The 26,890-nt window shown below is 52.4% G+C and overlaps 3 protein-coding genes across 16 annotated transcripts in view; 1 reads left to right on the top strand and 2 right to left on the bottom strand.

The window, feature by feature from the left end:
• Positions 1-1,347, top strand: part of UNC5A (unc-5 netrin receptor A) — a 69,861-nt gene extending 68,514 nt beyond the window's left edge. For all 3 annotated transcript variants that reach the window (XM_054489578.2, XM_054489579.2, XM_054489580.2), the window contains one exon: positions 169-1,347. In XM_054489578.2, the coding sequence (XP_054345553.1) occupies positions 169-334 (166 nt within the window). In that variant the 3' untranslated portion in view covers positions 335-1,347. The remainder of the gene's footprint in view (positions 1-168) is intronic.
• Positions 1,318-25,339, bottom strand: HK3 (hexokinase 3). Of its 4 annotated transcripts, none has more exons than XM_054489582.2 (19): positions 25,106-25,339; positions 16,555-16,676; positions 11,821-11,983; positions 11,470-11,624; positions 11,255-11,374; positions 11,068-11,163; positions 10,111-10,210; positions 9,847-10,030; positions 9,175-9,330; positions 8,798-9,031; positions 7,913-8,208; positions 7,664-7,800; positions 7,465-7,584; positions 4,490-4,585; positions 4,221-4,320; positions 2,397-2,580; positions 2,141-2,296; positions 1,751-1,984; positions 1,318-1,666 (listed from the first exon to the last, which is right to left on the bottom strand). In XM_054489582.2, the coding sequence occupies exons 1-19, from the start codon at positions 25,107-25,109 to the stop codon at positions 1,522-1,524; spliced, it is 2,802 nt and encodes a 933-aa protein (XP_054345557.1). In that variant the 5' UTR covers positions 25,110-25,339; the 3' UTR covers positions 1,318-1,521. The 4 variants fall into 4 exon arrangements, 3 of the variants coding, with proteins under 3 accessions (XP_054345557.1, XP_054345558.1, XP_054345559.1); XM_054489583.1 differs by lacking the exon at positions 25,106-25,339 and adding an exon at positions 19,752-19,831; XM_054489584.2 differs by lacking the exons at positions 16,555-16,676; positions 25,106-25,339 and adding an exon at positions 13,799-13,863.
• A 135-nt stretch (positions 25,340-25,474) lies between these two features.
• Positions 25,475-26,890, bottom strand: part of UIMC1 (ubiquitin interaction motif containing 1) — a 114,777-nt gene continuing 113,361 nt past the window's right edge. For all 9 annotated transcript variants that reach the window (XM_054489592.2, XM_054489591.2, XM_054489589.2 and 6 more), the window contains 2 exons: positions 26,453-26,489; positions 25,475-25,933 (listed from right to left, as the gene is read on the bottom strand). In XM_054489592.2, the coding sequence (XP_054345567.1) occupies positions 25,723-25,933; positions 26,453-26,489 (248 nt within the window). In that variant the 3' untranslated portion in view covers positions 25,475-25,722. The remainder of the gene's footprint in view (positions 25,934-26,452; positions 26,490-26,890) is intronic.

Raw genomic sequence — 26,890 nt, 5'->3', positions numbered from 1 at the left:
TGGGTGAGGTGGACAGGAGGCCCTGTGGGACCTGTGCTGTATCTACTAGTGGCCGGGGCAGTCATTGTGTTTGGCTTCGGGGAGGCCCTGCCCTGGGGTGGGCCAGGGGGGCAGGAAGTGTCGGCTGGGGCCAGGCCAGGCTGCTGACGGCCCCCCTCCCCTCCACAGCCATCTCAGCTTCTTTGCCTCCAAGCCCAGCCCCACAGCCATGATCCTCAACCTGTGGGAGGCGCGGCACTTCCCCAACGGCAACCTCAGCCAGCTGGCTGCAGCAGTGGCTGGACTGGGCCAGCCAGACGCTGGCCTCTTCACAGTGTCGGAGGCCGAGTGCTGAGGCCGGCCAGGCCCAACACCTATACTCTCACCAGCTTTGGCACCCACCAAGGACAGGCAGAAGCCGGACAGGGGCCCTTCCCCACACCGGGGAGAGCTGCTCGGACAGGCCCCCTCCCAGCCGAAGCTGTCCCTTAATGCTGGTCCTTCAGACCCTGCCCAAACTCCCACCTCTCCATGGCCTGCCTAGCCAGGCTGGCACTGCCACCTGCTCACACTCGGCCCCAGGGCCCAGGATGGACAGTGCCTGGAGCCTGGGCCAGGCCCAGCCCATCTGTGTGTGTGTATGTGCGTGTGATGCTACCTCTCCTCCCGTCCCTCTCCAGGGGCCCCGCATACACACGGCCATGCACGCACACACTGGGCCTGGGCCAGGGCCCCGGAGCTCCTGCCTGAGCTGGACCTTATGCAAACATTTCTGTGCCTGCTGGGTAGGGGCACGTCTGAGGGGCCCTGCTCCAAGCCTGCAGGACCGAGGGCCACAGCCGGACAGGGGGTAGCCCCTGGATTCAGGCACATGACCACCACACGAGCACGTGCCACGCATGCCTCGTGTGCTCATCTCACACACCCCCCCCTCCCGGGTCATGCAGACACCCCCCACCACACACATCTCATGCTGTACACCTGAGGCTGCTCACGTCTCACGCCCAGTGTTGGTGCACATTTGCCTCTCACATGCTGCCCTCTCCACCCACCCAGGGACACCCCACGGTTCCTCCCTGCCCCTGCCCCTCCCCCAGCCTCGAGGTGCCCTGCCCGGCGGGGCCTGTGAATATGCAATGGGAGTCCCGGGCTGTACAGTGGCGAGTGTGTGTGGCGTGGCGTGCCCGTCCCCAGGGCTGGCTGGTGCCCCACGCGGGGCCTGTCATGTGAAGCTCGTGTCCTGACTTTGTCTTAAGTGCATTCACGCACTTACACTTGGCCTTATGTACACAGCCTTGCCCGGCCGCCGGGGCGCATAGGGATTTTATCGGACGTGAATGTAAATAAATTATATATATATATTGCTAACCGGAGTGCTACTACTCTCGGGGAAAGCCAGGAAGCAAGGCCAAATGGCCGCAGAGGGGTCACACATGGGATGTCCCAGGAGTCCTCAGTGGCTGGGCCTGGCTGGGAAACAGGCAGACCCCAACCCGGGTCCAGCAAGGCTGTGGCGGAGACCTCCTCAGCCTGGAGATTTCCTCAGACACGAGTCAACTGCGCAAGGCGGCAGGCAACAGCAGTGACCAGGGCTGCACCTTTGCCGGACCCATCCTCTGACTGCAGGAACGTGACCACACAGTGAGGGGCCAGCTCCCGCACCGTGGCCGCCACCAAGCTGGAGAAGCTGTGAGAGGAGGGCTGAGGTGAGCCCAGGCCACCAGCCCCACCTGGCCACACCTCCCTCCCCAGCCCGCACACCCAGACTCACTGCGGGTGCAGCTTGTAGAGTGTTCCATCCACCCCCACAGACACTGCCAGCTCTTCCACGCCCCGGTTCTCCCGGATCTTCTCCACCACGGCAGCTACACCTGCCCCACAGAGCTGGGCAGCCCGCTGGGACACGGCCTGGCACACCTCTAGCACCATCAGGGCATCATCTGAGGTCAGGGGTAGCCCCAGATCCTCTAGGATGGCTCGGACCTGCCGCAGGGCCAGGCTGTCACTGGGGACCAGGAAGGAAGAGAGCACAGGGAGGTGGGTCGTGACTTCTCCCACTTCATCCTCCAGAGCGGACCTCGTCACCACCCGTGGCCAGCAATCCCCCACAGTGGACAGAAAGACCCCCTGAAGTGGGGGAGGCAATGTAGGCCTCAGGCACCTTTCGATCTCAGAAAGGAACTTGGTCTTGAAGATGTCCCTGGTCTGAAGGCGCTGGGTCTGCTGGCCCCGGAAGAGAACACCAAGACTGGTTAAATATAAAAGGATGTGGCGGACGATCTCCCCCAGGTACATGCCGCTGATCATCTTTTCAAACCTGCATGAACATGTGTGTGCACTCAGGGCAGAAGGCCCCACCGGCCACCATCCGCAGCACCGGTCACAGCCAGCCACCACTGCCTGGGCCCAGCCCACACCTCTGCTTGCCGGGGTTGATGGACGCCTGGTCCACACTTGCATCAAAGCGGGTGCTGAGCATGGCCAGAGAGCCATCGTCCCCAAAGGCGCCCCACTCCATGTTGATGCACATGCGGCCTGAGTCCCCAGGCACGCCCGCCACATTCCGGAGCTCCTCCATGTAGCAGGCATTGGTGCCGGTTCCTGCAGAGAGGCCAGCAATGTGGAAGCTACTTACCGATGTAGACAAGGACCCTCTGAGCACTTCCCATACCAAGATGGCAACATTCGGGCTCACTCTCTCTACCTCTCATGCTCACAGCCTGTCCCTAGTCCTGGTCCTCCTTCCTTCCCGACATTCCTCGTGCAGACCTTGCTAGCTCCAAGCCCTGGGTACCTTCACTACCTTTCCCACCAACATCACCATCAGTGCATTCACCATGCCACCACCAAGTGCTCCTACAATGCCCAGCTGTCCTGTCATTCCCCTGGGAGACATGTGACATCCCCCGCCCTCGCCCCTAGCTCTCTGCAGTTGAGAGGCCGAAGCTCCCTGGACTGGCCTGCCAGGCCCTTAATCCAACTAAGAGGTGCTGAGCCAAGAGCAGGGGACACAGAGAAATCAGAGACGAGGAGCCCCACAGTCTGGCCAGAGGTCAGGCAATGAATAGCTAGCTCTGATGGAGCCTCTGTGCCCCTGTGGAAGCACCAAGGAGAGCATCGTGGGAGCCCAGACCATGGGGTGAGTCTCTGCCAACAGGGTCAGGAAAGCAACAGAGAGGAAGTGACTGAACCCAAGAAGCACAGAAAGGAAAAGGCATTCCAGGCAGAGGGCGCACCCTGGATGAGGGCGTCTCCTTCCTTTCTCTGACACAGTTTCAGCTCCAGGCAGGTGGGCTCCTTGCTGGCCCCACCTGGAGTTCCTCTGTCCAGCTGTTTATGCACACAGCAACCTGGGCATGCCTCTCCCAAGTGCCTAACCATGCCAGGTCCTGGGTTCAAAAACCTCCCCCTCAAGAGAGGCTGCCACATGCCTCATGTTGAGAGACCAATGCCCCAGGAGCCGTGGGATCCCTCCTCCCCAACAGAGCCAAATCCTTTCTTTCAGGGCTTTCAAGTTCCACTCATCCTGAGACCCACTCCTTCCTGATCTTGGCCTCGCTGCTGCCCACGTGTAGAATCAAGTCACTCTCTGACCGCCACGTGTTGTTCTGGGCTTAACTCTTGCTGAGTGGTCAGTTCTGAGAAGGCAGAAATTGCCTCTTGTTTTATGTGTCTCCCTATTCCCCTGTCCAGTCCCCTGTGGACACAGGGTAGGTGCTTAATAAGGATGGAATCTTGGACTGTCTGAAGGACCCTCATTGCTCATTGGTCCCCTGCCCCCACCCAGCTCCAAACACCAGGTGTGTACCATGAGCCAGGGACCATGCTATATTTTGTCCCCTCCCATTTCATCCTCATGATGCCTTGAGACAGGCATTGTGATTCTTATCTCCATCTTAGAGATGAGGAAACTGAGGCTCTGGTGACTTGCCCAAAGTCATACAGGTGGAAACACACAGCTAGTATTTCTACCCAAATCTGTACAACTCCAAAGCTCAGATTCATTTATCAGATGGGCAAACTGAAGTTCAGAGAGCTTAAATGACCACGAGTCAGTCACTGAGCTGGACTAAACACCCAAGCTCCAGACTGCCAGCCCAAGAGATTGTTCCAGAGACCTATTGGGTCAGACCAGAGCAATCCCACATCCCCAACGCCAAGGAAACATCCAACCAGAGGAATCAACAGAAGGCAGCAAATTGCCAAGCAGTAGGGGCATGAAAGGGCAGGGCCCTCCTCACCGACAATGAGGCCTATCTCGCAACGGGGGTCCTCATAGCCACAGGACATCATGGTTCCCACCGTGTCATTGACAATGGCAACCACATTCAGCTCCACTGCCTGCACACAAAAGGATGCTGCTAGTTGCTGGGCAACACAGTCGTCACAGCAACCAGCACTGGACCCAGAGGTCTCTGCCACAGAGGGCTCCCCCCTCAGAAAGCAGGAGACTCTTTGCTCCCCTCAAGGCCTGCCACAGCCCCAAAGCACCCCTAGAACAGGCTCCTACCTGTCTGCGTGTGATGGCTTCCCGCAACAGACTCACGACATCTCGGCCCTCGCAGTCTGATGCGTTGAAACCCTTGGTCCAGTTCAGGAGGATGCCCTGGGGTGAGACCGAGAGGAAGTGGCAGGAAGCTGGAGGCCCCTTCAGGCTCACTCTGCCTCTGCAAAACCTGCATCCATCACAAGCCTAGGATTTCCACCCTCCCCAAGCACAATTCCTTGCCTACTTTGCTGTACGGTTGAAGGCCTTGCCCTCTGCCCGCTCCCTACTCCCCAGGAGGCTTTCGGTGTGCAAAAACCTATTAATAACCATCTAACCTACATTTTCCATTATCAGTTCCAGACGGTCAGAGGGTCTGGCCATTTTAAGACGTTTGCCCAGAAGGAATGGCCCTTTGTAATTGGGTTAGGAATGAACAGAGCTGGTAAAGTGAGTGCTGTGTGTGAGACGAGGAGGACAGAGAAGGCTCAGAGGCCCAGATGACAGCAGATCCCACCGTTTCAGAAAGAACTCCAAGTTACTCGAGAGGAAGGAATTCTCAGCTTCAGGGATACAGCCATGTCAATGGGCGAGTCACTCGTGTGTTCCAAATACAGGGGCAGGAGGAATGGAAAAGCCAGAACCCAGGCCCCTGGGCAGCATGAAGGCTGAGTGCCTGGATTGTGAGAAAAGGGACTTAAACTTAGTGACACGGGGCTCGACTTTACCTGGAAAGGGATGCTGTTTTCTTAGTGTGCGTCCTCTGAGGGAGGGGGCGGGGGAGCAGGAATTAGTCTACATCTGTTGGGAGAAAATTACTGCTTTGCTCAGAGGAGGAGCATGGAGGGTAGGTCAGGAAATCTTTGGGGCAGAAGATTTTAGAAATAGTAAGCAACATTTTCCTCCAATAATATGTCCTTTTATCCCTTTTTTTATTGTCCTAGGCTCATTGTCTCAAAAACAGAAAGCAGAAAATGTGATAGAATGAGAGAAAGAACCAGTTTGAGACCAGATGATGAGTAATAGCCCCTGTGTGGGCCGCTCTCCCTAGAGTGGGGTAGGGGAGGCAAAGGGGGAAGTCAGACCCAGGTTGCTGATGGCTTCCTGAGACAGGTGTCCTATGCCCTCCCCACTGGGCTGAATCCCTGTTCAGAAGGGATCTGAGAAATCTGAGAACAGAGGAGGCCTCTGCCCTCCTTCCCCAGGTAATGCCCAGGAAGGTGTCGAGACTCAAGAGAGGAAGTGGCAGAGGCAAGTGCCCAGAGAGCAGGACCCGGGGCACCTCCCTGAGTCCCCACATCCCTGCAAATTCTGCACAGCAAAGGCTGCTGCAGAGCCAAAGGGGCTCCTGGGGAAGGCAATCCCCACACTGGTTAAGTTTTCACCCCTGAAAAGAATGTGGGCCCAACTTTTTTTTTTTTTTAAGATAGAGTCTTGCTCTGTCGCCCAGGCTGGAATGCAATGGCACAATCTCAGCTCACTGCAACCTCTGCCTCCCAGGTTCAAGTGATTCTCCTGCCTTAGCCTCCCAAATAGCTAGAATTACAGGCACACACCACCACGCCCGGCTAATTTTTGTATTTTTAGTAGAGATGGGGTTTCAGCATCTTGGCCAGGCTGGTCTTGAACTCCTGACCTCGTGATCCACCCGTCTCAGCCTCCCAAAGTGCTGGGATTACAGGCGTGAGCCACTGCACCCAGCCTTCAGCACAGAAATTAAGTTCAGTTACAGAAAATTAATAAGACTATATTTCTTGCCCCCACCCCGCCCCCCGATTTGCACACGGAGTCTCACCTGCTTCTCACAGCTTACAAAGAATAATCAAAAGGACTGAGCAGGCTTAGCCTGGAGCAGAGCAGCCAAGCAGCAAGACTGGCCCACTGCACTATCCAAAGGACCACCGTGTAAAAGAAAGCAGAGTACAGAGTTGCATATCAGGTGGAGTGTGGTGGCTCACGCGTGTAATCCCAAAACTTTGAGAGGCTGAGGTGAGTGGATCACTTGAGATCAGGATTTCTAGATCAGCCTGGCCAACATGGTGAAACCCTGTCTCTACTAAAAATTAGCCGGGCGTGTTGGCATGTGCCTGTAGTCCCAGCTACTTGGGAGGCTGAGGCAGGAGGATTGCTTGAACACAGGAGGTGGAGGCTGCAGTGAGTGAGCCAAGATCATGCCGTTGCACTCCAACCTGGGCGACAGAGTGAGACTTTATCTCAAAAACAAAAAAACAAAAATATGAGTTGCATATCAGAGAGAGGTCAGAGCAGGAGCAGGGGGTGAAAATCACATGGAGGCTGGTTGGAGTAGGTGAGATGAAGCTTCTCATTGATCATAGTTGTCTAAGAATGCAACTGTTGCCTTCAGGGGCAGTGAGCTCCTTGGCAAGAGGCTTTCAAGCAGAAGTTGGGTATGTTGAGAGGGAGATTCCTGGGAGTTTGGACCAGAGGCCCAGGAGGTATTGTTTCCATGACAGGCTTCCGGTGTGCACACTGAGAAGTCCCTCATCCTTGTGTAAGAACAAGCTAAAGTGTGTGCTGAGTAGGGATGTGTGTCTCAGCCTGTGCCTGGTACTCTGCCACCCTAGTCATGCACCCAACACTGAGCCAGGCACTGAGAAGGAAACAAACAAAGAAAGGAGGAGGAGAGAGGCCAAAAAAACCCCAAGCAACCTCAAGCCCCTGCTAGAGACAGGAACAAATGCTGGTTCCCACAGGACCCCGAGGCCCATACACCAGCGCTATAGCTAAAATGGACGATCTGTCCTCTGATCAGCCCCAGTCTAGGCCTGACCTGCTCCCAAATGCTTCAGACCCTAACCCTGGGCCTACCCTGTCTGGGGAAACTGAGGCTGTGTGCAAGCCCAGCCCAGCAGTGCTGCCACCACCACCAACCCCAGCCCCCCCACCACCCAGCCTTTTCCCCTGCCTCCTGCCCACTCCATAAAGGGTATGTGGGGGCAGGAGGCCCTTGGAAATCACTTCTCTTGGCCCTCCCTCACCTGGTCCAGGCCAAGCTGCCTACATGGGAAGGAGAAGGTAAAACCCAGTGGGAGGCTCTGCCCACTCAGGCCCTGCTTCTGCTGGAAGTCCACGATGCAGTCCACGATGTGGTCAAAGAGCTGTGGGGCAGGACAGGTCAGGGGTAGGCACTGCTCAGCCCTTCCCGACCTCTGACATCAAGGTTCAGGCTGTGGGTACCTGCTGACCAGAGCCCTGGGCCACACTCTCGGGAATGGAGTAGATCTGGCTGGTGATCTGCACACCTGTGGTCACACGTACCAGGAGGACACGGAAGTTCGTGCCCCCAAGGTCCAGGGCCAGGAAATCCCCTCGCTCTGTGGGGCAGAGACCCTCAGTGCCAGGATAGGGCTTGTGGCTCCAGCCCCAGCACACACTGGGACCCCCAGGAGCCCATGTTTCGGTCCCACACTCAGGCCAGGTCCTTACCGCTGCCATCAGGCGTGGCCCGGACGAAAGTGGGCAGCATGCGAAGGGAGGAGGCCTCCCCTCGGAGCCCCTTGGCCATGGCCTTCCGCATCTGTGCCTGAACCGCTGCCAGTTGATCGTGGTTCAACCGGAACGGGGCCAGGGTCTCCTCCAGCAGGCGCCGGTGGGCAGCCAGACGGGCAGCCACGGCAGTCACCATCGCCACTCCCCGGCCACCACCATCCGCAGAGGGGATGAAGGAGACATCGCATTCTGGGGCCAGGAGCATCACTGTCCCCTGTAGGATGCTGCAGAACCTACAGATACATACAGGTGCGCCCGGCTTGGCCCTGGACCCCCAGACACACACAGGTGTGCATGGCTTGGCCCTGGACCCCCAGATACATACAGGTGTGCCCAGCTTGGCCCCGGACCCCTAGGGCCTCCTGAAGCCCAAGACCCCATCACTTTTTTTTTTTTAATTTTTTTAGATATCGAGTCTTGCTCTGTCACCCAAGCTAGAGTGCCGCGGAGTGATCATGGCTTACTGTAACCTCAAACTCCCAGGCTCAAATGATCCTCCCACCTCAGCCTCCCAAAGTGTTGAGATTACAGGCGTGCACCACCATACCCAGCCTCCCCTATCACTTCAATTCTAAATCTGTTCTGTGCCCCAACCATATGCCCCTGTGTCGCCATGGCCTCCACCCTTGAACACACAAAGGGAAGCATTGTTTCTCTCCTTGGATGTCTTCTGGCCTCCCATAGCTCAAGTCTGGCCCTCCCTCTGCCTAAGTGCCCTTCGTGTCCACTGGCTTGCACATGTGATCCCAGAGGGCCCTCTGGGTGTGTATCACACACACGTGTTCATGCCACCTAATCACGCGGATCACGTTTCCACAATACCTGGGGTGCCGCTCACACACTCGGCCTCCGGTGGCCACAGCAACCTGGAGTGTTTGTTGCTCCCGGCTGTGCTGGAGGCAGGAGAGAACAGCGGCCAGAGCAGCAGCACAGAGCTGGGCAGCCCGCGTGCACACGGCCGCACACACATGCTGCACAAGCTCAACATCCGAAGCCCTAGGGCTCAGGCCCAAGTCCTGCAGGACAGCATGGACACGGGCTGCCCCAGCAGAGGGGCTGGAGGGGAAAGGGAAGTGGTTTGGGGCTCAGCCCAGAAGCTCCCCATCCCACTAAAGCCCCATGGCTACCTTGGGGACAGAGTATCCTCCCCTTCCCCCAAGCCAAGAATCCCCCACTAAGCCACCATCTCCCCCACTCACTCCTCCATCTCAGCCACGTGTTCCAGGAGGATGCTGCCTTGGCTCAGCAGGGCAGGGGAGGTGCAGCCACCAAAGAGGACCCCACACTGGGCCAAGTGAGCCAGCACCAGCCGCACCAGCTCACCCAGGTACAGGCCTCCGATCATCTTCTCAAACCTGCAGGTGGGAAGGGTAGCTGGAGGAAGCCTTTTCTAAGCCCTCAGTCCACCTGGCCCTACCTCCAAGAGTTCCCAAAGAAGGATTCCTTTCTTTGGGGCTCCCAAACTGGAGACTCCAGAAGCAACGAATGGCCTCCCAGAGGACAGGTGGGTGTATGCCCAGACCCCACTGCCCCCTCTGACATAGGTTACATTCAGCAGCTTCCTGGAGAAGAAGAAGGACCCAAAGGAAGACAGAGAGCAGTTTGCTCAGCCACTTCCAGCCCTCAACCCCCAACCTGTCAGGGCAGGCCAGAGTCAGGCATAGGGAAGATCAAGGGTTGACAATTCTGGGTTCTAGAACTTTGGGCCCTTCCTTCTTTGAACCTGGTCAGGGCCCCCAGGTTGCTCCCTGGAGACCCTCAGAGTGACAGGGAGGGGCCTAAGGGCCTGAGAACAGGGACAGAAGGGGTTGGAAGCAGAGCAGTCATAGATAGGGCCTGGAACCAAAGGTCAGGGCCCCCTGCCAGGTCACCTCTGAGCCCCAGGATTCAGGGACTCATGGTCCAGGGTGTGGTCGAAGGTGGTCAGCACTGGTCCCAGTGCCCCATCATCGCTGAAGGAGCCCCACTCGACACTGACACAGACGCGGCCCCGGTCTTCGTCTAGCACTGCCACGTGCCGTGCCTCCTCCATGTAACACGCGTTGGTGCCGGTGTCTGGCAGAGACAACCCTGTCAGGGCCAGCTCGCAAGGCAGCACACCCTCCACCCATCATCACAAATGGTCTGTGGCTCACCTACAACTAGCCCAACCTCACACGGCCTGACCCCCGGCTCACAGCCCATCATGGTGCCCACTGTGTCGTTCACCACAGCAACCACGTCGATGTTGTAGGCCTGGATGATGAAGAGGGCAGAGGTCAAGGCTGGCCTGAGTGGCCAGAGGAGGGAATCCAGGGAATCGGCAGGGCTGGGGCCCTGGCTTTGAAGGAGATACATAAGAGTCCATGAAACACATGTCTGCATGCCATACACATTTGTGCCATAGATGCTGTGGGCTCCCACCTTATAGGAGCTTTTCCTCCAATCCCACCCTCAGCTCCTCCCTAACCCCCAACTTGGGCCCCCAGGTCACAGTGACGTCCACCCTCAGCATCTCCCAGGACCAGGATGAGTTTCCTGAGACTGAGCACCTCCTTGAACGCTGTGCCTTGCCAGCCTCACTGTCATCCTGCCTGGCTCCCCAAGCCTGTTCCTCCCAGCACTAGCTTCTCGCCACAAGAGGTTAGCCCAGACGCATCAGCCTTTCTCCAGCATCCAGACTCTTGTGTGTGGCCTTCTCTGAGACTAGATCTTCCGCCCCAGCCCCAGCCTGACTTGAAGGGAGGCAAACTCCTCCTTCAAGTCCCTGATCAAAGAGCCAGTGCTCCCAGAGTTGTCCACGCACTCCTCCTTGACACAGACAATCTTTTATTAGAATGCTTCCCCCTCTAGACTGTGAAAACCTTGATGAGGAGGTCAAAGTCTATTCATGTTTGTTTGCCCTGGGTCCTGAACGTTTATTTGACCTTTCTTAGCCTCAGTGTTTTTTAACCTATACGATGGGAATGACAGCAACATGTACCTGAGGTCAAACTGGATGGAGGACATGAAGGAAAGAGGAAAGCAACTCTCCCAGAAGCCCAGGCCCAACGCATGTGTGCCAGGCCCAGGCCAACATGGGCAGCCCTCCTGTCACCCCTCCCTCCACTCACCCCCTGCCTCCGAATGGCATCTCTCAGCAGCTGGACCACATCCTGGCCTTCCACACCACTGCACCTAAAACCTTTGGTCCAGGAAATGAGGGTGCTCTGGAGGTAGAGAAGCTGGGTTACTCCACTGATGGCCTTCATGGGGCTGCAGCCACCCTCCACCTAGCGTCCCATGTCCACTCCACCTCACCCTGTCCAAGCCCGTCTGGTGACAAGGGAAAGAGAAGCTGAAGCCAAGCTGCAGACCCTGTTTGTTCACAGGCTGTGCATCCAGGAACTCAGACAGGCAGTGGGCAGCAAAGTCAAAGAGCTGCAGGAGAAGTGGGGGGACTCAGCCTTGCCCATCTGAGCCCCAGCTGCCCAGCCAAGCCCCCAGACCCCAGAGGCTGGGCAGTGAGTGCTTACCTGCTGGCCAGCACCCAGCATCACCTCTTGGGGGATCACAAACTCCTGGCTTCTGGGCTCCACCCTATGCCCCTCAATGCCAGTTAGAGTCACCCACAAAACACGCAGTGAGGCCCCTGTGGCCCCCAGCTCCAGCACCACAAAGTCTCCTTGCTCTGGAGGGCAAGCAGGTCACAGAAAGGCATGTAGCTGGCAAGACCAGAGCCCTCTGCCCACTTCCCAAATTCCTAAGGCCTGCAAAGTCTGGTCAAGGGGCCATAGAGATGGGGGACAGGAATAAGGAACGTTTCCCTCCCCTAGATCAGTACCCTCTTCCAGGCCTGGCCACGCATCTCAATCTACGCTACCCACCAGTGCCATGTGGGGTGGACCCCACGTATGTAGGCAGCATCCGGACCGCAGGGGCAGGGCTGGCCTGTCCCCTCAGTGCCTGCTCCATGGAACCCAAGAGGCTGGCTTGGATCTGCTGTAGCTGTGCCCTTGTCACCTTGAACTGCTGCAGGCACTCCTGCACCTGGGGAGAAACAGGTCAACATCTGGGAAGGAGCACTGCTGGGCTAGCCAGACTCCCCAACTCCAACCAAGGCAGAGGCCTGCCCTGCCCAGCCCACTCCTCGGCTCTTCATACACCCTGGCTCTCTTGCCAACAGCCTGCACCCAGCTCTGGCATCCTCAGAAGGCTCTGTCCTGGAAAAAGAACCCACCTTCTTCCTCCTCCTGCCCCATTACCTCACGGCTCCTTCTCAACTCCTTACATCCTCTACCCTACCCCTCTTCTTCTTTGAATTCAGGGTTTGGCAAGACCTTCTTCCTGCCATACCACGAATGATTGCTCTCTGGCTCCCCAGGACCCACAGCAAGAGTCTCTCAGTGAGTCGTTGTTGAACGAACAAGAGAATAAACAAATGCACGAACAAACTTCAAGTGTTTCTCTCTCTTAACCCACTCTCAGACTCTGAAGCCTGAAAAAGCCCAGCACGAGAGCATTTGGAGACCACACTGCAGAGGATGGTCCTTTTTTCAGTCGGTCATCCTTCCCAAAACATTGCTCCAGCCCTCAGTACACACCCAGCGCTATTCTAAGCACCGCACACACATAACCACCCAAGAAGCAACAAATGCCTTAGATTCCAGGGTGGGAAACAGAAATTAAGCATGTGAACATACAATCTGGTTCCAGTAGTGATGGTGGCTATTAAAGGTAGGGAGGCAGGATAAGAAATTAGAGAGTGACCAGGGTAGAAAGAGGTATTTTTAGATATGAGTCCAAGAGGGTTTCCCTGAGGAGGTGACCTAAATGAAGGAAGGGAACAAGCCATTCGAAGATCCAGGGGAAGAGCGAGGGGATGGATTTGGAGAAGACTGATCTGGGAGTGGATCGGAGTCTGAAGGGGCAGGTGAGAAGGCAGGGAAGGCAGAAGCCAGGACACCCCAGGCTGTCACTCCACCAGAAGCCCAGTAGCTTAAGAGCCCCAGGGACCTCATCCCTGTGAGCAAATACCCTCCCCCAGACGACTCTCTCACCCATCCTTCAAAGAAGCCCCAACAGCCTCCCTGGATTCATTGAAGGGTCACAGCCCAGCAACTCCATCCTCCTCAGGCTCAGACTTTACAAAGCCCCCACTTCCTGTCACACAGGAGTTCCATTTCAATGACCTATTGCCCCAAACTGGACACTTATCTTTGAACTAACAACTCAGGCACCTGGATAATAAGGCTGCTCCAGGGAGGAGAGGCTGGGAGGAGAGGCTGCCAGCTGAGGGAGATAAGGACAACTCAGTCCCACCTCTTGCTTTAGGAAGAGAATGGGAAACAGATCCCTAAGAAGGCAAATCATCCTAACTGGGATGCCAGATGTCCACTTACACGTTTGCCTTACAGCACATGCTTCCAGCAGCCATGCATGCTAGGGGTGCCATGCCCACTCTATCTCACCCTGAACAGGTCTATCTGGTGACAAGGGAAAGAGAAGCTGAAGCCAAGCTGCAGACCCTGTTTGCTCACAGGCTGTGCATCCAGGAACTCAGGCAGTGGGCAGCAAAGTCAAAGAGCTGCAGGACAGGTGGGGTCTCAGCCTTGCCCCTCTGAGCCCCAGCCACCCAATTGTTAGAAACATGGAAACGGAGACTCCGAGAGGGCAAGTCATCTGCATGGCCAAGCAGCTGTGAAGGGGAAAGGGAGAATTTGAACCCATATCTATCTGACTGCAGAGATGTTTCTACATCAATGTGGAGCTTTATAAAACCTAGAAAGTTCTCTTGAAAAGAACTCAAGGCTGATGAAAGTTGCTGGAAAGAAACCCCAGACGATCCGGCTTGAGAAAACTTACACCTGAGTCCTCGCACTCCCTTTTTCTGGCTCTGCGGTCCCGGGAAAGTCACACCTCTCTCTGAGCCTCAGTCACCTCTTTGTGCAAAACTGAGAAAATAATAGTACTTGGAAGTCCCCCAATGCCAGGGACTACGTCTTGCTCAAGGCTACATCTGAGGGCCACGAGGAGCACCAGCTGGAAGCAGGATTTGTTGATTGGATGGTTGTGGTGGCGTAAGAATTAAAGGCTGTAATGTATGTGGAAGTGCCCAGTGCCGTTGGGATGGGAGGGGCGTTTTAGTATTGCTTCATGAAAACAGTAGAGTCATGGAGAAGTCAATGGCTTGGGCAAATTGTTTTTCTTCCTTTTCCTCTTGGGCACATTGAGATGTTCGGGAGGAGAGACTAGAAGACAGCAGAACTGCAAGAAAGACAGAAGGACTTCCCTGGCAGATCCTGGTGAGGTGCACACAAGCCAGGAGAAGCTATTGGAGCCACCCGCAACACCCCAGGAAGAGCGGGGAGAGACCTCAGACAGAAGAGCAAGGAGAAAGGCATTAGCGTGTGAAGTCCAATGTGGTTTCAACACTGGCTCTTGTCACCAACTTGCTGTGTTGCTGGCCTGGGCCCATCACCTCACCTCTCTGAGCAAGTGACCCCTCCATCTAGCAGGAACAATAGTACCCACTTCTCAGAGATGCCATGAGGACTGAGAAGACAGCAAACCTGAAGTGGAGGAACAGTGTCACACATAGGAGATGCTCAGTGGAACACGGATTCCCTGTCCTCAGAGCACAAAGCACACCCGGCCTGGAAAGCCTGACTCCATACCCTCTCTGATGACAAAGAGAAGCCTGGTGGAAGGGGTGGGGAAGGGCCTCTGAGATGGGACTGGGAATTGGCCACACGTGGTTAACTAACCTTTTTTCAACCTAAGGTCATGGCAAGGGGAGCACAGGGTAAGGCCTGTGGTGCTGAGTTGGGGGTCCAGGACCATGGGAAATGTGGTGTCCCTGTGAAGTCCCCCAAAGCCAAAGGGAATTCTTTCAACCGCTGGTGTATGTGATGGAGCCAGCAGGGCAGATGTGGGCCTGCACAGGAGTGTCATCAGGGAGGGGCAAGAAGTGAGGGAGGAGATGACAGCAGGCCCTAGAGCCAGTCCTGGCTGGGCAGGCACTGTGGCCCAGCCACCGCTGTCACTCCTGAGTCACGGCTGTGGGTTGGGCACAGAAGAACTGTCTGCAGCAGGGTCTGGGGTACAGGTTGGACAAGGGGTAAGTGGGAGCATGAAATTCAGCGAGGGGTAACGCCCCCACAATCTGGGCAACAAGCCTAGTCAAGTGGATGTCAGAACATGCCAGAAAACTAAAGAAACTGCAGAGAATGACTCAAGAACCCTTTAGTGGGCACCTCCTCTACTATGCAAGTCTTTTTTTTTTTTTTTTTTTTTTTGACAGAGTCTTGCTCTGTCGCCCAGGCTGGAGTGCAGTGGTGCGATCTTGGCTCACTGCAAGCTCCGCCTCCCAGCTTCACACTATTCTCCTGCCTCAGCCTCCCGAGTGGCTGGGGCTACAGGCACCTGCCACCACATCCAGCTAATTTTTTGTATTTTTTAGTACAGATAGGGTCTCACCGTGTTAGCCAGGATGGTCTTGATCTCCTGACCTTGTAGTCTGCCCACCTCGGCCTGTTAGCCAGGATGGTCTTGATCTCCTGACCTTGTAGTCTGCCCACCTCGGCCTCCCAAAGTGCTGGGATTACAGGCGTGAGCCACTGCACCAGGACTTTTTTTTTTTTTTTTTTTTTGAGATGGAGTTTTGCTCTTGTTGCCCAGGCTGGAGTGCAGTGCCACAATTTTGGCTCACTGCAACCTCTGCCTCCCAGGTTCAAGCGATTCTCCTGCCTCAGCCTCCCAAGTAGCTGGGATTACAGGCATGCGCCACCATGCCTAGCTAATTTCGTATTTTTAGTAGAGATGGGGTTTCACCATGTTGACCAGACTGGTCTCGAACTTTTGACCTCAGGTGATCCACCTGCCTCGGCCTCCCAAAGTGCTGGGATTACAGGCGTGTGCCACCGCGCCCGGCCACAGGCAAGTCCTTTATCTCCATTAGCCTTCAGGGGGTGGGGAGTATTCGATTTTATTTTTCTCCATTTTACTGATGAGGAAACAGAGACTAAGAGATACGAAATGGCTTACACAAGAATTTCCTGCTCAAGGGTGTGGTATGAGACAGCTTCTAAATCTTGGTCAAGACGACAGAAAAAGAAGAAACTCACTTCCGAGCAAGCCTCAGGAATGAGTTTGGCACTAAAATCGTCTGTGTGCCTGATTGTAGCGGCTACGTTGAGGGAGACATGCAGGAGGAACTGGAAAGGCGGGAAAGGAAAGGTCTCAAGAACACAGCTTTTGACCAGATAACCCTGGGAAAGTCCACTCTAGACTGTGTCACCCACCTGGGGCAGGAGCGGCACCTGTGTGGCAAGGTGGCAAAAATGACATGTTTGGAGCTGAAACACCTCAGCTCAAGCTCCCGTCATGTCCTAAACTCAAGTCATATCACTTCTCTGTATCCCTCTTCATCACCTGTAAGATGATCATCCCAACCTTGCAGTTGTTTGGAGCACAAAAGGAGATCGTTACCAGCTCAGATATGAAAAGCTCAGTGGAAAGGGGCTGCATGGGTGAGAGCCCAGGATCCCATGGCAGCTTCAGTCACACTGCTCTTGACAGCCTTGGACAAGCATGAAACAGGAACCCAGTGCTGAACTTACCAGCTCTGAGCTGTCTGAGGGCCCGGGCAAGCCCTCCTCAGGGCAACTCAGGGCTTCTTCCCCCTGCCGCAACCCTGAAGACCCAATGGAGTCCATGAGCTTCCACAGTGGAAGGTGGCCACCTATGGGAGAAAAGGGACAACCTGGGTCAACCATTTACTCTATAGGCCCTAGGAGTCTGTAACCCAGACCAACTTCCTTCCTTCTCAAGGGGACCAGGAAGGAAGCTGGAAGAAGAATTCAGAACCTCCAACCATCAAAGATCCTGTAGCAGTCAACCAGAAGGCCCTTGTTTTTCACAAGCATGTCTAATGAGAGAGCACTGGAAAGGCTGATTTCAGTCCAAATGCCATTTGTTAATTCTGTCATTCATTGACATTCACCAGTTCCTGATGCCTGCTATGCTGGACGTTGTGGTACAGATGAAGCAGACCTAGGCCCTGCCCTCACGGACCTCATAGTCTCATCAACAATCACAGTGTGATTAGCACAGGCAGTGAGCAAGATGGCCACCTGTAATAGATGGACATGCTGCTGTGGTTGGGGGGTCAGGGACATGCTAGAGGCTTGGAGCAAAGAAGGAACCAAAGACCTGCCAGAGAAGCAGGCAGGCTGGACAAGGGACAGCCGTTGTGCCAGGCTAAGGCACATGAATTTCATCCTGAAGGCAACAGGGGTCATGGACAGGCGTGGGTCTGTGCTTCAGAAAGGGGTTCCACTAATGACCTGACCTTGGACGTCATTTATGACTTCTTTGAATTTCAGCTTCCATCCATAAAACAGGAGGAAATAATATCTACCCTCACAAGGTTGTTGTGAGCACTAAATAGAATAACACCTGGGGAAATGCTTTATGAAATATAATGTGCAACATAAACATCAGGTGGGTTTTAACAGTGAAGTGATGCAGAGCAGAAAGAGCCCTGTACTCAGAGGTGGGAACCCTGCTCTCCACAAGGCAGCTGCACCCCATCTCAACCTCGAGGCTTTTCATCTGTGAAATGGGACCAACATGTATCAAAGGGCTGTGTGGGGCAAATGAGATCACCAGAGCAAAGGAACTTGCTCAGATGTGCATTCAGATTTATGTAGCTGAATCTGAACTGAAACTCTATGATTCTCCATTTCCTCTTATAACATGAAAAGCTCAGTTCTTGTGAGGATTAAAGGAGTTAGTGGTCCTTTGCACACTGTAAGGAACTGTAGAAATGTCAGATACTTCGCTCATCCGAGCTGGAGGTGGTATTGCTGTTTGCATAGTCCCAAGGGAGCCCTCAGTGAGTCAGGTGCTCTTTAGGGGTGGGGGAAAAGGGAAACACAGCAGAGGGCCCAATATGGGAAGAGACATCTGTCCACTGAGTCACTTTACCTCCCTTCCTTGCAACAGCAGAACTTCTGGACATATAGTACCTTCCCACCCCTACACTCCCCTCCTCACCTACTCCCATTACGCTCACTAATTTACCCTCCACGTGGTCACTCGTGACCTCCTAACTACCCAATCCCAAGCCTTTTCCTCAGTCCCCACCTGTGCTGCCCTCTCAGGCATGCAAAGCCACTAGTCATTCTCTTTGCTACAGAATTCCCCGTCCTTGGCTTTCACAGCCAGTCTCTCCTAGGTCTCCTTCCTGAGTCTCTCGTAGTCTTCATCAGTAATTTCTCTTCCTTCAGACAATGGGGTTCCCAAGTTTCTGGTCATTCCCTCCCTCTACACTCCCTTTATCTCACCCATTCCCAAGGTTTCATTAATAGCTGTGTCAGGGCTCCCAAATCTACCTTTGGCCTCGGCCAAATCCTAAATCCCAGTGGTCTGTTAGACATCACTATCTGGATGGTGGAGAAGCTCCTCAAATTCAACAAAGCCACACTCATTTTTCCATCACCTTACCCCACAAAGCTCTTCTGTTCTCCACCTTGACTGGAGACATCGAAGTGTGCTCACTCACATGGCCGTTCAGGTTGCCTGCGCGCATCCCTGACCCGCACCTCCTCTCTGCAATTGGATCTCAGGCTCTCTAAGAGCTCTCCTGTGCGTCCCCTTCTCCCCATTCCCACAGCCACTGCACCAGACCATCCTCCGGCCTGATTATTACAACAGCCTCCTAACTGATACCTCTGCTTCTAGTTTCTTCACCTCCTTACCCCAACCAACTTGATCACCTCTGCACTCATGGCCGGCACAGGGTCTGGTATAGGTATGTGCTAATGTGCCTTTCTAAAATTGGAAGCAAGGGGAGTGGGTAGTTTTTTATTTAATAAAGCAACAAATCAGCTTCTGATCAATCTCCCCAAACCATACATACCTATGCTGAGTTTCCAAATCTGTCAAATAGGGGTGTGGAATTCTTTTTCTATGCTACAGGTCTATTTCAAGGATAAAATGAGGTAACTGGGGCAATTACCTTTGAAAAGGACTAAGAGCTACACACATGGCCTTCTCAAGGCCCAGCTAGTTCATTTATTCATTCACTCACTCATTCATTCCCTCATCCATTCAATATTTATTCAGCATTTTTACATGACAGAATCTGTGAAGTAATCCCCAAGTAGCCCTAATATTTATATGCTAGGTAAATGTATTCAGCTCTGTCTCTTCCAACTGAGATTCCCTGTGGGGAGGGACATGTCTCCTTCACTGCCGCATCCCCAGAGCCCAGGGTCTGTTTGACTAAGGGCCCCCTGGCTTCCCTTAGCTGAATGGGCTACACAAAGTGAGTTTTCCTCCTGAAAAGTACCCCAGGGACCTCTGCTGATGTTGGGAGCTGCCATCAAGAACCAGCTGGCAGGCTGGGTGTGGTGGCTTGCACCTGTAATCCCAGCACTTTGGGAGGCTGAGGCAGGCAGACTGCTTGAGCCCAGGAATGTGAGACTAGCCTGGGCAACATGGCAAAACGCCATCGCTACAAAAAAATAACAAAAATTAGCTGGGTGTAGTGGTGTGCGCCTGTAGTCTCAGCTACTCCGGAGGCTGAGGTGGGAGGATCACTTGAACCCAGGAGGTCGAGGAGTGAGCCCTCATTGTGCCACTGCACTCCAGTCTGGGTGACAGACAGAGACACCCCATCTCAAAAACAAAGAAAGAGAACCAGCTGGCTTAATCTTTCCAGTGTCCACTTCCGCTGGTGTGAGCCAAACAGGAGGGATGAGGACAAGACAGCTGCAGAAGGAGCAGGCAGTAATTAGACCGAAGCGCTTACCTGGGACACACAGAAGCTGGTCACTCTCCTCAGGTCTGAGCTCTTGTCTGGCAATATGAGGCACCCCAATGACCAAGAGCAACACTCAGGGGTCAAGTGACCCGAGTTATAATATCCTCAAGCCCCACCCTTTTCCTCCACCACCACTTACCAAACATCAGCTAATTCAGGAAGCTGCACTTCCTTCCAAGCCTGCCCTAAGAGTAGCCCAGGCTAGGCAAGGCTGTGGTGAAAACTTGAGCAAGATGATTACCGCAAAGTGGAGCGTTGAACTGGGTCTAAGATTTTGGGCCATTCCCTCTACAATGCTGAGGGCTGTTTATTTTGCAAATATTTAATGAGTTTTGAGGTGGTGGCTCGCCCCTAGAAGGAGCTGGAGGCGCCTAGCCTGGAAAGGTTATGGTAAGTACTTTTGAGCAAGAGGCAATGTGGGAGCACAAGAGGAAGGGGCTGACTCTGCCGAGTGGGCAGGGCTAGCTGAAGAAGCTGAGCCTTGAAGAAAGAACAGCAGTATGCTGACAAAAGTGGTCCTTGACAAAGTGGAGAGCATGTACACAACCACAAATCACACACACACAGGAATGAGGTGCAGCTCCAGGCGCCTGAAGAGGATACACCAAGGTGGGGATACATAGTGGGAGAGGAGGTGACAGGCAGACTGTGGAGTCTAGCCTTTAGTCTGTAGGCTCAGCAGGGAGAGTAGGTTCACATCTTAGGTCTTCTCTACTGGAAGGAGAAGGGGAGTATTAGGCTGCTGTGGAGCTATTGGCCAACAGGCTGTTTTTCTGTGGAAATTTCTCCTCAAAGGCACAGAACCTTGGGGCACCAATGTAGAATGCTAGACAGCCTGCAACACATCTTTGTTCAAAGCTTCAGACTGCCTTGTCAGCAGTAACTCTATCCACGGATAGTAGGCCTCCACATGACATCAGGATGGAGACCAGGGATAGTGGCTCCTCTATCAGTAGTGGCATAAAGAGGCCGGGAAACATGCCAAACATCAGTCCTGCTGTGAAGTTTACTGGGTACCAACCAGGCATATAGGCTGTGAAAGGCAGGGAAATGGGGGATGGGGTGGCAGAGGGTAGAGTGGCTGTCACAAACAACACAGCATCCTGCCTAGCCTGGGATCCCAGTCCCTCTCAACTTTGTTCAGTTGGGAGAGGAAAATGTGGAACTGAATATGAAAGGCCCAGCTGTGATTCATGCAGACAGCCTGCAATTTCTGGAGCCAGGGTGAGGATATGCCCCTAACAAGCATTGCCAGGGCTCTTCATCTGTGTTTCTGAAAGGTCTGTGTCCAGACCCCAGGAACAGGGGTCCTGGTTCCCTAGTCAGAATGCCAGGGAAAGTCTGGGTCAAGGCCAGTGGAGGGAGAAGGATGGCTGAACTTGAGGTCTGTGAGCAGCTGGGACAGCCTGGCTGTAGCAGAGAACTGCAGCTGTCAGCGGTTCTCTTCAGACACCAGATGGCCACTGACCAACAAAGGGAAGGACAAGTCCTCACAAGTTTCCCTCATAGCCCCTTAGTGCCAATCTCCCAACTGTACAGATGGAGTTAAGGAATGAGGAAAGGCAGTTTGCTGGGGAAGAGGTGGGCACAACCAGAGCACTGCCGATGGGCCGGGAGGTCAGGCCTTCCCTCTGAGCTTGTTCACAGGCTTCTCACCACCCACAGTGCCCACGCCAGGCACAGAGATCCTCAATAAGCTCCCCCCATTTGCTCCACACCCTTTATACCGTGAGTGTGCCTTGCAGCTCTCCTACACACATCGAGCTACTTCTGTTGTGTCTTTGTTTGCACTGACTTGTCTGGAATGACCCTCCCTTTGGCCTCTCCCACCTTTTCACCTCATTTTTCCTCATCCCTTAAATTATAATTATCAACAATAAGGAGCCCTTCTCTGAAAAGCTCCTCCTGGCCGATCCCAGCTGAGTGTGGTCTGCTTATTGGTTCCATATTGTGATGGATGTTCTTGTATCACTGCATTTATAACTGTTTATTAAAGGCATCTGTTTATGTGTTCTTCTTCCCCATTGTACTATGGGCTCCCAGAGAATGTTCTTATTCACCCGTTCAGCCTCAGACCTCAGTTCTGTATCTGGTAAGGAGAAGTATCAATTAATTTCTGTTAAATTGAAGAGCCCTCCCACAACCTCAATAGTCCAGGGCTGGCCAGGCATGGTGGCTCACGCCTGTAATCCCAACACTTTGGGAAGCCGAGGTGGATGGATCACTTGAGGTCAGGAGTTCATGATCAGCCTGGCCAACATGGTGAAACCCCGTCTCTACTAAAAATTTAAACAATTAGCTGGGCGTGGTGGTGTGCACCTGTAATCCCAGCTACTTGGGAGGCTGAGGCAAGAGAATCGCTTGAACCTGCGAGGCAGGGTAAGTTGCAGTGAGCCGAGATCACGCCACTGTACTCCACCCTGGGTGACAGAGCAAGACTGTCTCAAAAAAAAAAAAAAAAGTCCAGGGCTTTTGAAACTGAGAGGAAGTAAGTAAGTTCTGTCTTCCTGGTGCATATAGTTTCAGCAGTCTTTCCACTAGTCCATCTTTCCACTGACAACTACAACCCTCTCATCCACTTATTACCTGCCTTCCTCTCCCCAAATTCCCATCTGCTAACTACCTAAGGCCAAAGCTACCCTGATTCACAGGCAAAAATGAGCTCATGCAAACCTGAAATTTCCCTTGAGTCATTAGTTTTGTGACTGAAATGAGAAGTAGGAAGTAGTGTGGTATAGTACAGAAAGCTTCAGCTCTGGGGTCGGGCAGACCTGGGTTCAAAATCCCATCCCATTACCAACTGAATGACCTTAGACAAATTTCTTATTCCTCTGAGCCTCGGTTTTCCTTGTATAAAACTTGGAGACTGATGTCTTCATAGGATTTGCTTTAGGTTAGGTAAACCCAGAGGCAGACCTAATTTGAATGCAAATAACTTTATTCGGGAAGTGATCCAGGACAGGGCCAGAATGAGGGCAATGCAAATGATATGCCTAGGGTACAGAATGTAAAGCGACCCTCTCAGGTTCATACGGGTGCCAACCTTGCACTTAGACGAACCCAACAATAAAGGCTCATCACCCTAGTCCCAGTCCTGATCAGGAAAATACAGAAGAGGAGCTGGAAGCCAGGTAGGAAGAGAAAGAAGCCAAAGTGTACATAATTGTTACTGGGAGCTTAGAGAGGTTCACTCCCACAGGGAACCCTGAGAAACAGGTAGAATGTGCCTCACTGAGTGAGGAAGCTGGGGTATTTATCCTCCCACTTCCACTGGCTGAGAGCTGTCCCAGGGGCACTAACTCCCTGGTATTCTCAGCTTGTGTCAACACAAACCAAGAGAAGTCCTCAGGCAGAATCTCAGGTACTTGCAACAGGACTCTGTGGGTATACAGCAGAATGGCGAATGCCTGGGGGAAACGGGCGAGGCACAACCTCTGCTGGGGCTGCTGTAAGGACTAAATGAAAAAGCACAACTACAGCACCTAACAAAGAGAGGTCACCCTCTATCTCTTCCAATTTATGGCAATAGCTTGTGAAGTCCATGGAGCTTCCCAGCTCTCCGGGAGTTGGCAGCATCAGCAGAACAGCTGTTTCTCATCTTTCAGAAGTAAAAGAAATCCAGGGGCCCTAGGAGAGCTCTAGATGCCCAGGACCCAAGTTTCCTGTGGAAGCCTGATGGTTCATGGAGCCCGAGTAGTCCCTCCTGAGTACACACTCCTCTGAAAACTATCTCCTCTTGCATCTGCACCCCTGCCCCTCATCCCTCCACCCCTTAGTGCAACATCATTTGTGACACATAGACTAGCATCACATTAATAACTGTTGCCGCTAACTCATTCTTCTATGTGACGACATTGTGCTGGAACAAAGCTTTATCCACATTATGGTAATCCTTAGAACCCTGTTAGTATGATTTTTTCCCATTTTATGGACAAGGAAGCCAGGTCTCAGAGAGGTTAACTTTTATCAGAAGCAGGGTGCAGATGTAGGCTGATCTCACACATTTTCTACTTTGTCTCTTCACTCTTTCACTAATGCTCCTCACAGGATCACAGCATGAGGAGGATAAGACTGTGGGCAAACAAGACGGCTGTGGGGAGGTGATGGGGGAAGCGGGTAGCTGTTCTTCCCTTGACTCCCCATTAGCTAATAATTAAGCCTGTGGTTCCTGGTCTGGCTGATCCATACCCTCCTGCTGCTGACTCATGTTTTAGGGAAACTGCTCAATTTTAAGCCAAATAATATACTTTCCAGAAATACCCTTTCCCTTTTCTTATCTTCAGGCAAACAGAAACACACACTGTCCCCTGTTTATAGAGCGCTACCTCCAATAAATTGCCATTTAATGAAAGAGAAAACAAGCGAGAGTTAAGCTTATGGGACACAACTGATAAACTACTTTTCACTAGAAGAAAAACAGGAAAATAATCAATACTGGAGTCAAAATATAGCATTTTCTTCAGGAATGAAGAGTAGGGGCACTGTGGTTCCACTGCCATGGACAAAAAGTGGTTTATTTGTTCCTCTAAGCCTTTGTTTCCTCATCTGGAAATTGAGATGATAATACCTACACCCCATAGGGCTGCTATGAGGATTAAATGAAGGCCACATACATTGCCTGGACCGTAGTAGTTGCTCAAAAAATAACAGCTATTTCTCATGTGATGCTAGCCACCAGGTCAGTGCCATCCAACAGCAAGACATTATCTATGGAAGGAAAAGACAGTGAGAATGCCACCTTGCCTTCTTCTAACTCAAAAGGTTGTGTGCGAAGGGACCTAGGCAGGAACAAGGCCTTAATGTTTGTGCTGTGTCTTCCATCCCAGCTATCTGCTAACTCCCCAGTCTAACACATACCTCATTTTCATGTTAAAAGAAAAGATAACTTTGGACAAAATCAGAAGTTAGGAGAGTCTTGAGTGTGCCTGTTTACCCTGTCCCGAGATCCTTTCCTGGTCAACAGCCACCTCCCCCAGTTTTTCATTACATCTTCAAATCAGTTTTGACCAAAACTAGCATTCTTCACATCCTTGTTTGGTTGTCTCCTTCAGGTAGCTGCTTCTGCCAATTGACATCCTCTCATCTTTAGAGTCTGCGCATGGCATAAACCGAGAGCAGACCACATCCCTGTTCTGCACTGGAAGCTCCTAGGCAACACGGTGAGGAATGTGCACTATGTTAGTAATGTTACCAAAACAGAAGCCATGTCCTGTTGCTGCTAACCTTTGGCATCAAGAGAACCAATCTTGATTTGAACAGATGAATATGCCTGGCATCCCCACTGGTTAATCTATTTAGAAAAAATAATTGCATAGGCATCTAATAACACAGTGTTCACTTACACATTCCTGGGAAGAATGGCAGGACACTTCCTTCAAATGTTCTATGCTCAGGCTGAGAATCCCACTGTATGAGTACAAGATGAAGGGACAGGTCACTGAATGGCAGGGATAGCAGAATAGATAGTGGGAGTCAATGCCCCTGGCACCTCCCAGAATTATGTCAGAAACAGTCAAGGGAGTAACCAGTGTTCGGAATTGTGCAGTACACATTAAGTGAATATATACACGGTATGTCAAGGATCAGTAATGGCATTCATTCAGCATGTGATTTATGAGTCTAATAAACTACCTCTACAATGAAAGTATCCCCACCCCAAACCCTGCAACATGAAGGAAAAAAAATTAAAATTTCCATCTATTGAAATAAGATTTCGTACAAACATAAATATATTTAAATTTTTTAACTGTAAGTAAATTCAAACAAACTGTTATAAAACAGAATACACAGTTGTCTGCATAGATCATAAAAAACATAAAAACCAGAATGCTGAGTGGGTGCTGGTGGTGAAAACTGCAGGGCTAAAACTTGCTCAACAATAACTAGGGACCACTATGGCTTAATGAATATGGCCCACCCCTCCTACTAATGGTTTTGTCAACTTTTGGACCCTGGAAATTCAGAATTTTCTCCTCCTTCCTCTGCCAGCTTTGGTCCGTGTCCGACTACCTGGCTGGACAGTAACTTGCTTTTTAAAGTCCACTAAGCAATCTGTGGCTTCTGAAATGGAAACAAAAGACTTGACGGGAGATTCATTTAAGTCATGATGTGTGAAAGAACTCTCCATCTCTCTGCTGCAGCCTGCCTCTTCCATCCCTGGTGAGGGCACCCTAGAGAGAAGGAAAAAAATTCAGATTCAATATACACCTACTAAGCATCAAGGACATGCTATGCACTGTATCAGGGGATTTTACATATCAGGGGATTATTAGTACAAATAATCTTTGTAATAATCCCACTACATATCATCACTCTGTTTTCACAGATGAAGTCACTGGGTAAATCATACACTACTTAAAGCTGGCCATTGAGAGAATGAGAATTCAGATCCAAATTCCCAAGCTGCTTGAGAATCCAGGTCAGAAAACCAGGGTTGGATGGGGATAGAGAGGTAGAGAAGAATAAGACATAACTTTCACTCTGCTTGTTTTAACACAATGAATGAATTGAGCTATCCAATCTTTAGCTAAATGGGGAGCACAGAGTCATACTGAGAGAGAGGTCATAATAGTTCCACAGTGATTTCTACTGCAACAGTTTTGAGTATCACACTACACACAGAACACAGGACAAGGCCTGCACTTTTCAGAAATGCTGACAGCCACAATTCAGTGCACAATCCAATTCACCTGAAGGCTCCTGTTTCTGAAGACTTGATGTCTGCATCTGTGATATGAGAGAAAAAATAATAATGTTGGTAGTAGTGTTGGTAATCATACTACTTCTCACTGATCTTTTGCTTCCTGTGCTCTAGGCACTGCTTCTCATCAGGCCTATCCAGGTAGCACAGATCCCCAATCCCCTAAACCCACGGAATGTGAGCATTAGTGTCCAACAGACTCAGCTGCAGGGGCACTCAGATGAACACTTTTGAATGAACAACCTCTGAATAAATCTACTTCACTTCTGGACTTGAGGAACATGGAAGTTGCCAAGGGAAATCTGCCACCTGCAGAGATTCACAAACTGGTGATCTAGAGACAGCAGGATATGAGGCTGGAAGAGGCTGCCTTTTTATAGTCATCAGAAGGCAAAATAGATTTGCTTGGTGGGAATGAACTATTAGA

Source organism: Pongo pygmaeus, chromosome 4 (genome assembly GCF_028885625.2).
Source record: "Pongo pygmaeus isolate AG05252 chromosome 4, NHGRI_mPonPyg2-v2.0_pri, whole genome shotgun sequence".
NCBI lineage: Eukaryota > Metazoa > Chordata > Mammalia > Primates > Hominidae > Pongo > Pongo pygmaeus.
The sequence above is the reverse complement of the archived record's forward strand: the minus strand, read 5'-3'. Positions and strand labels throughout refer to the sequence as shown.

Coding starts and splice junctions, on each gene's coding strand:
- HK3 (XM_054489582.2), bottom strand. Junction 11,625..11,820: donor GTCCACCCCACATGGCACTG/GTGGGTAGCGTA, acceptor CTTGCCCTCCAG/AGCAAGGAGACTTTGTGGTG. Junction 2,581..4,220: donor CGAGATAGGCCTCATTGTCG/GTGAGGAGGGCC, acceptor GCCTCTCTGCAG/GAACCGGCACCAATGCCTGC.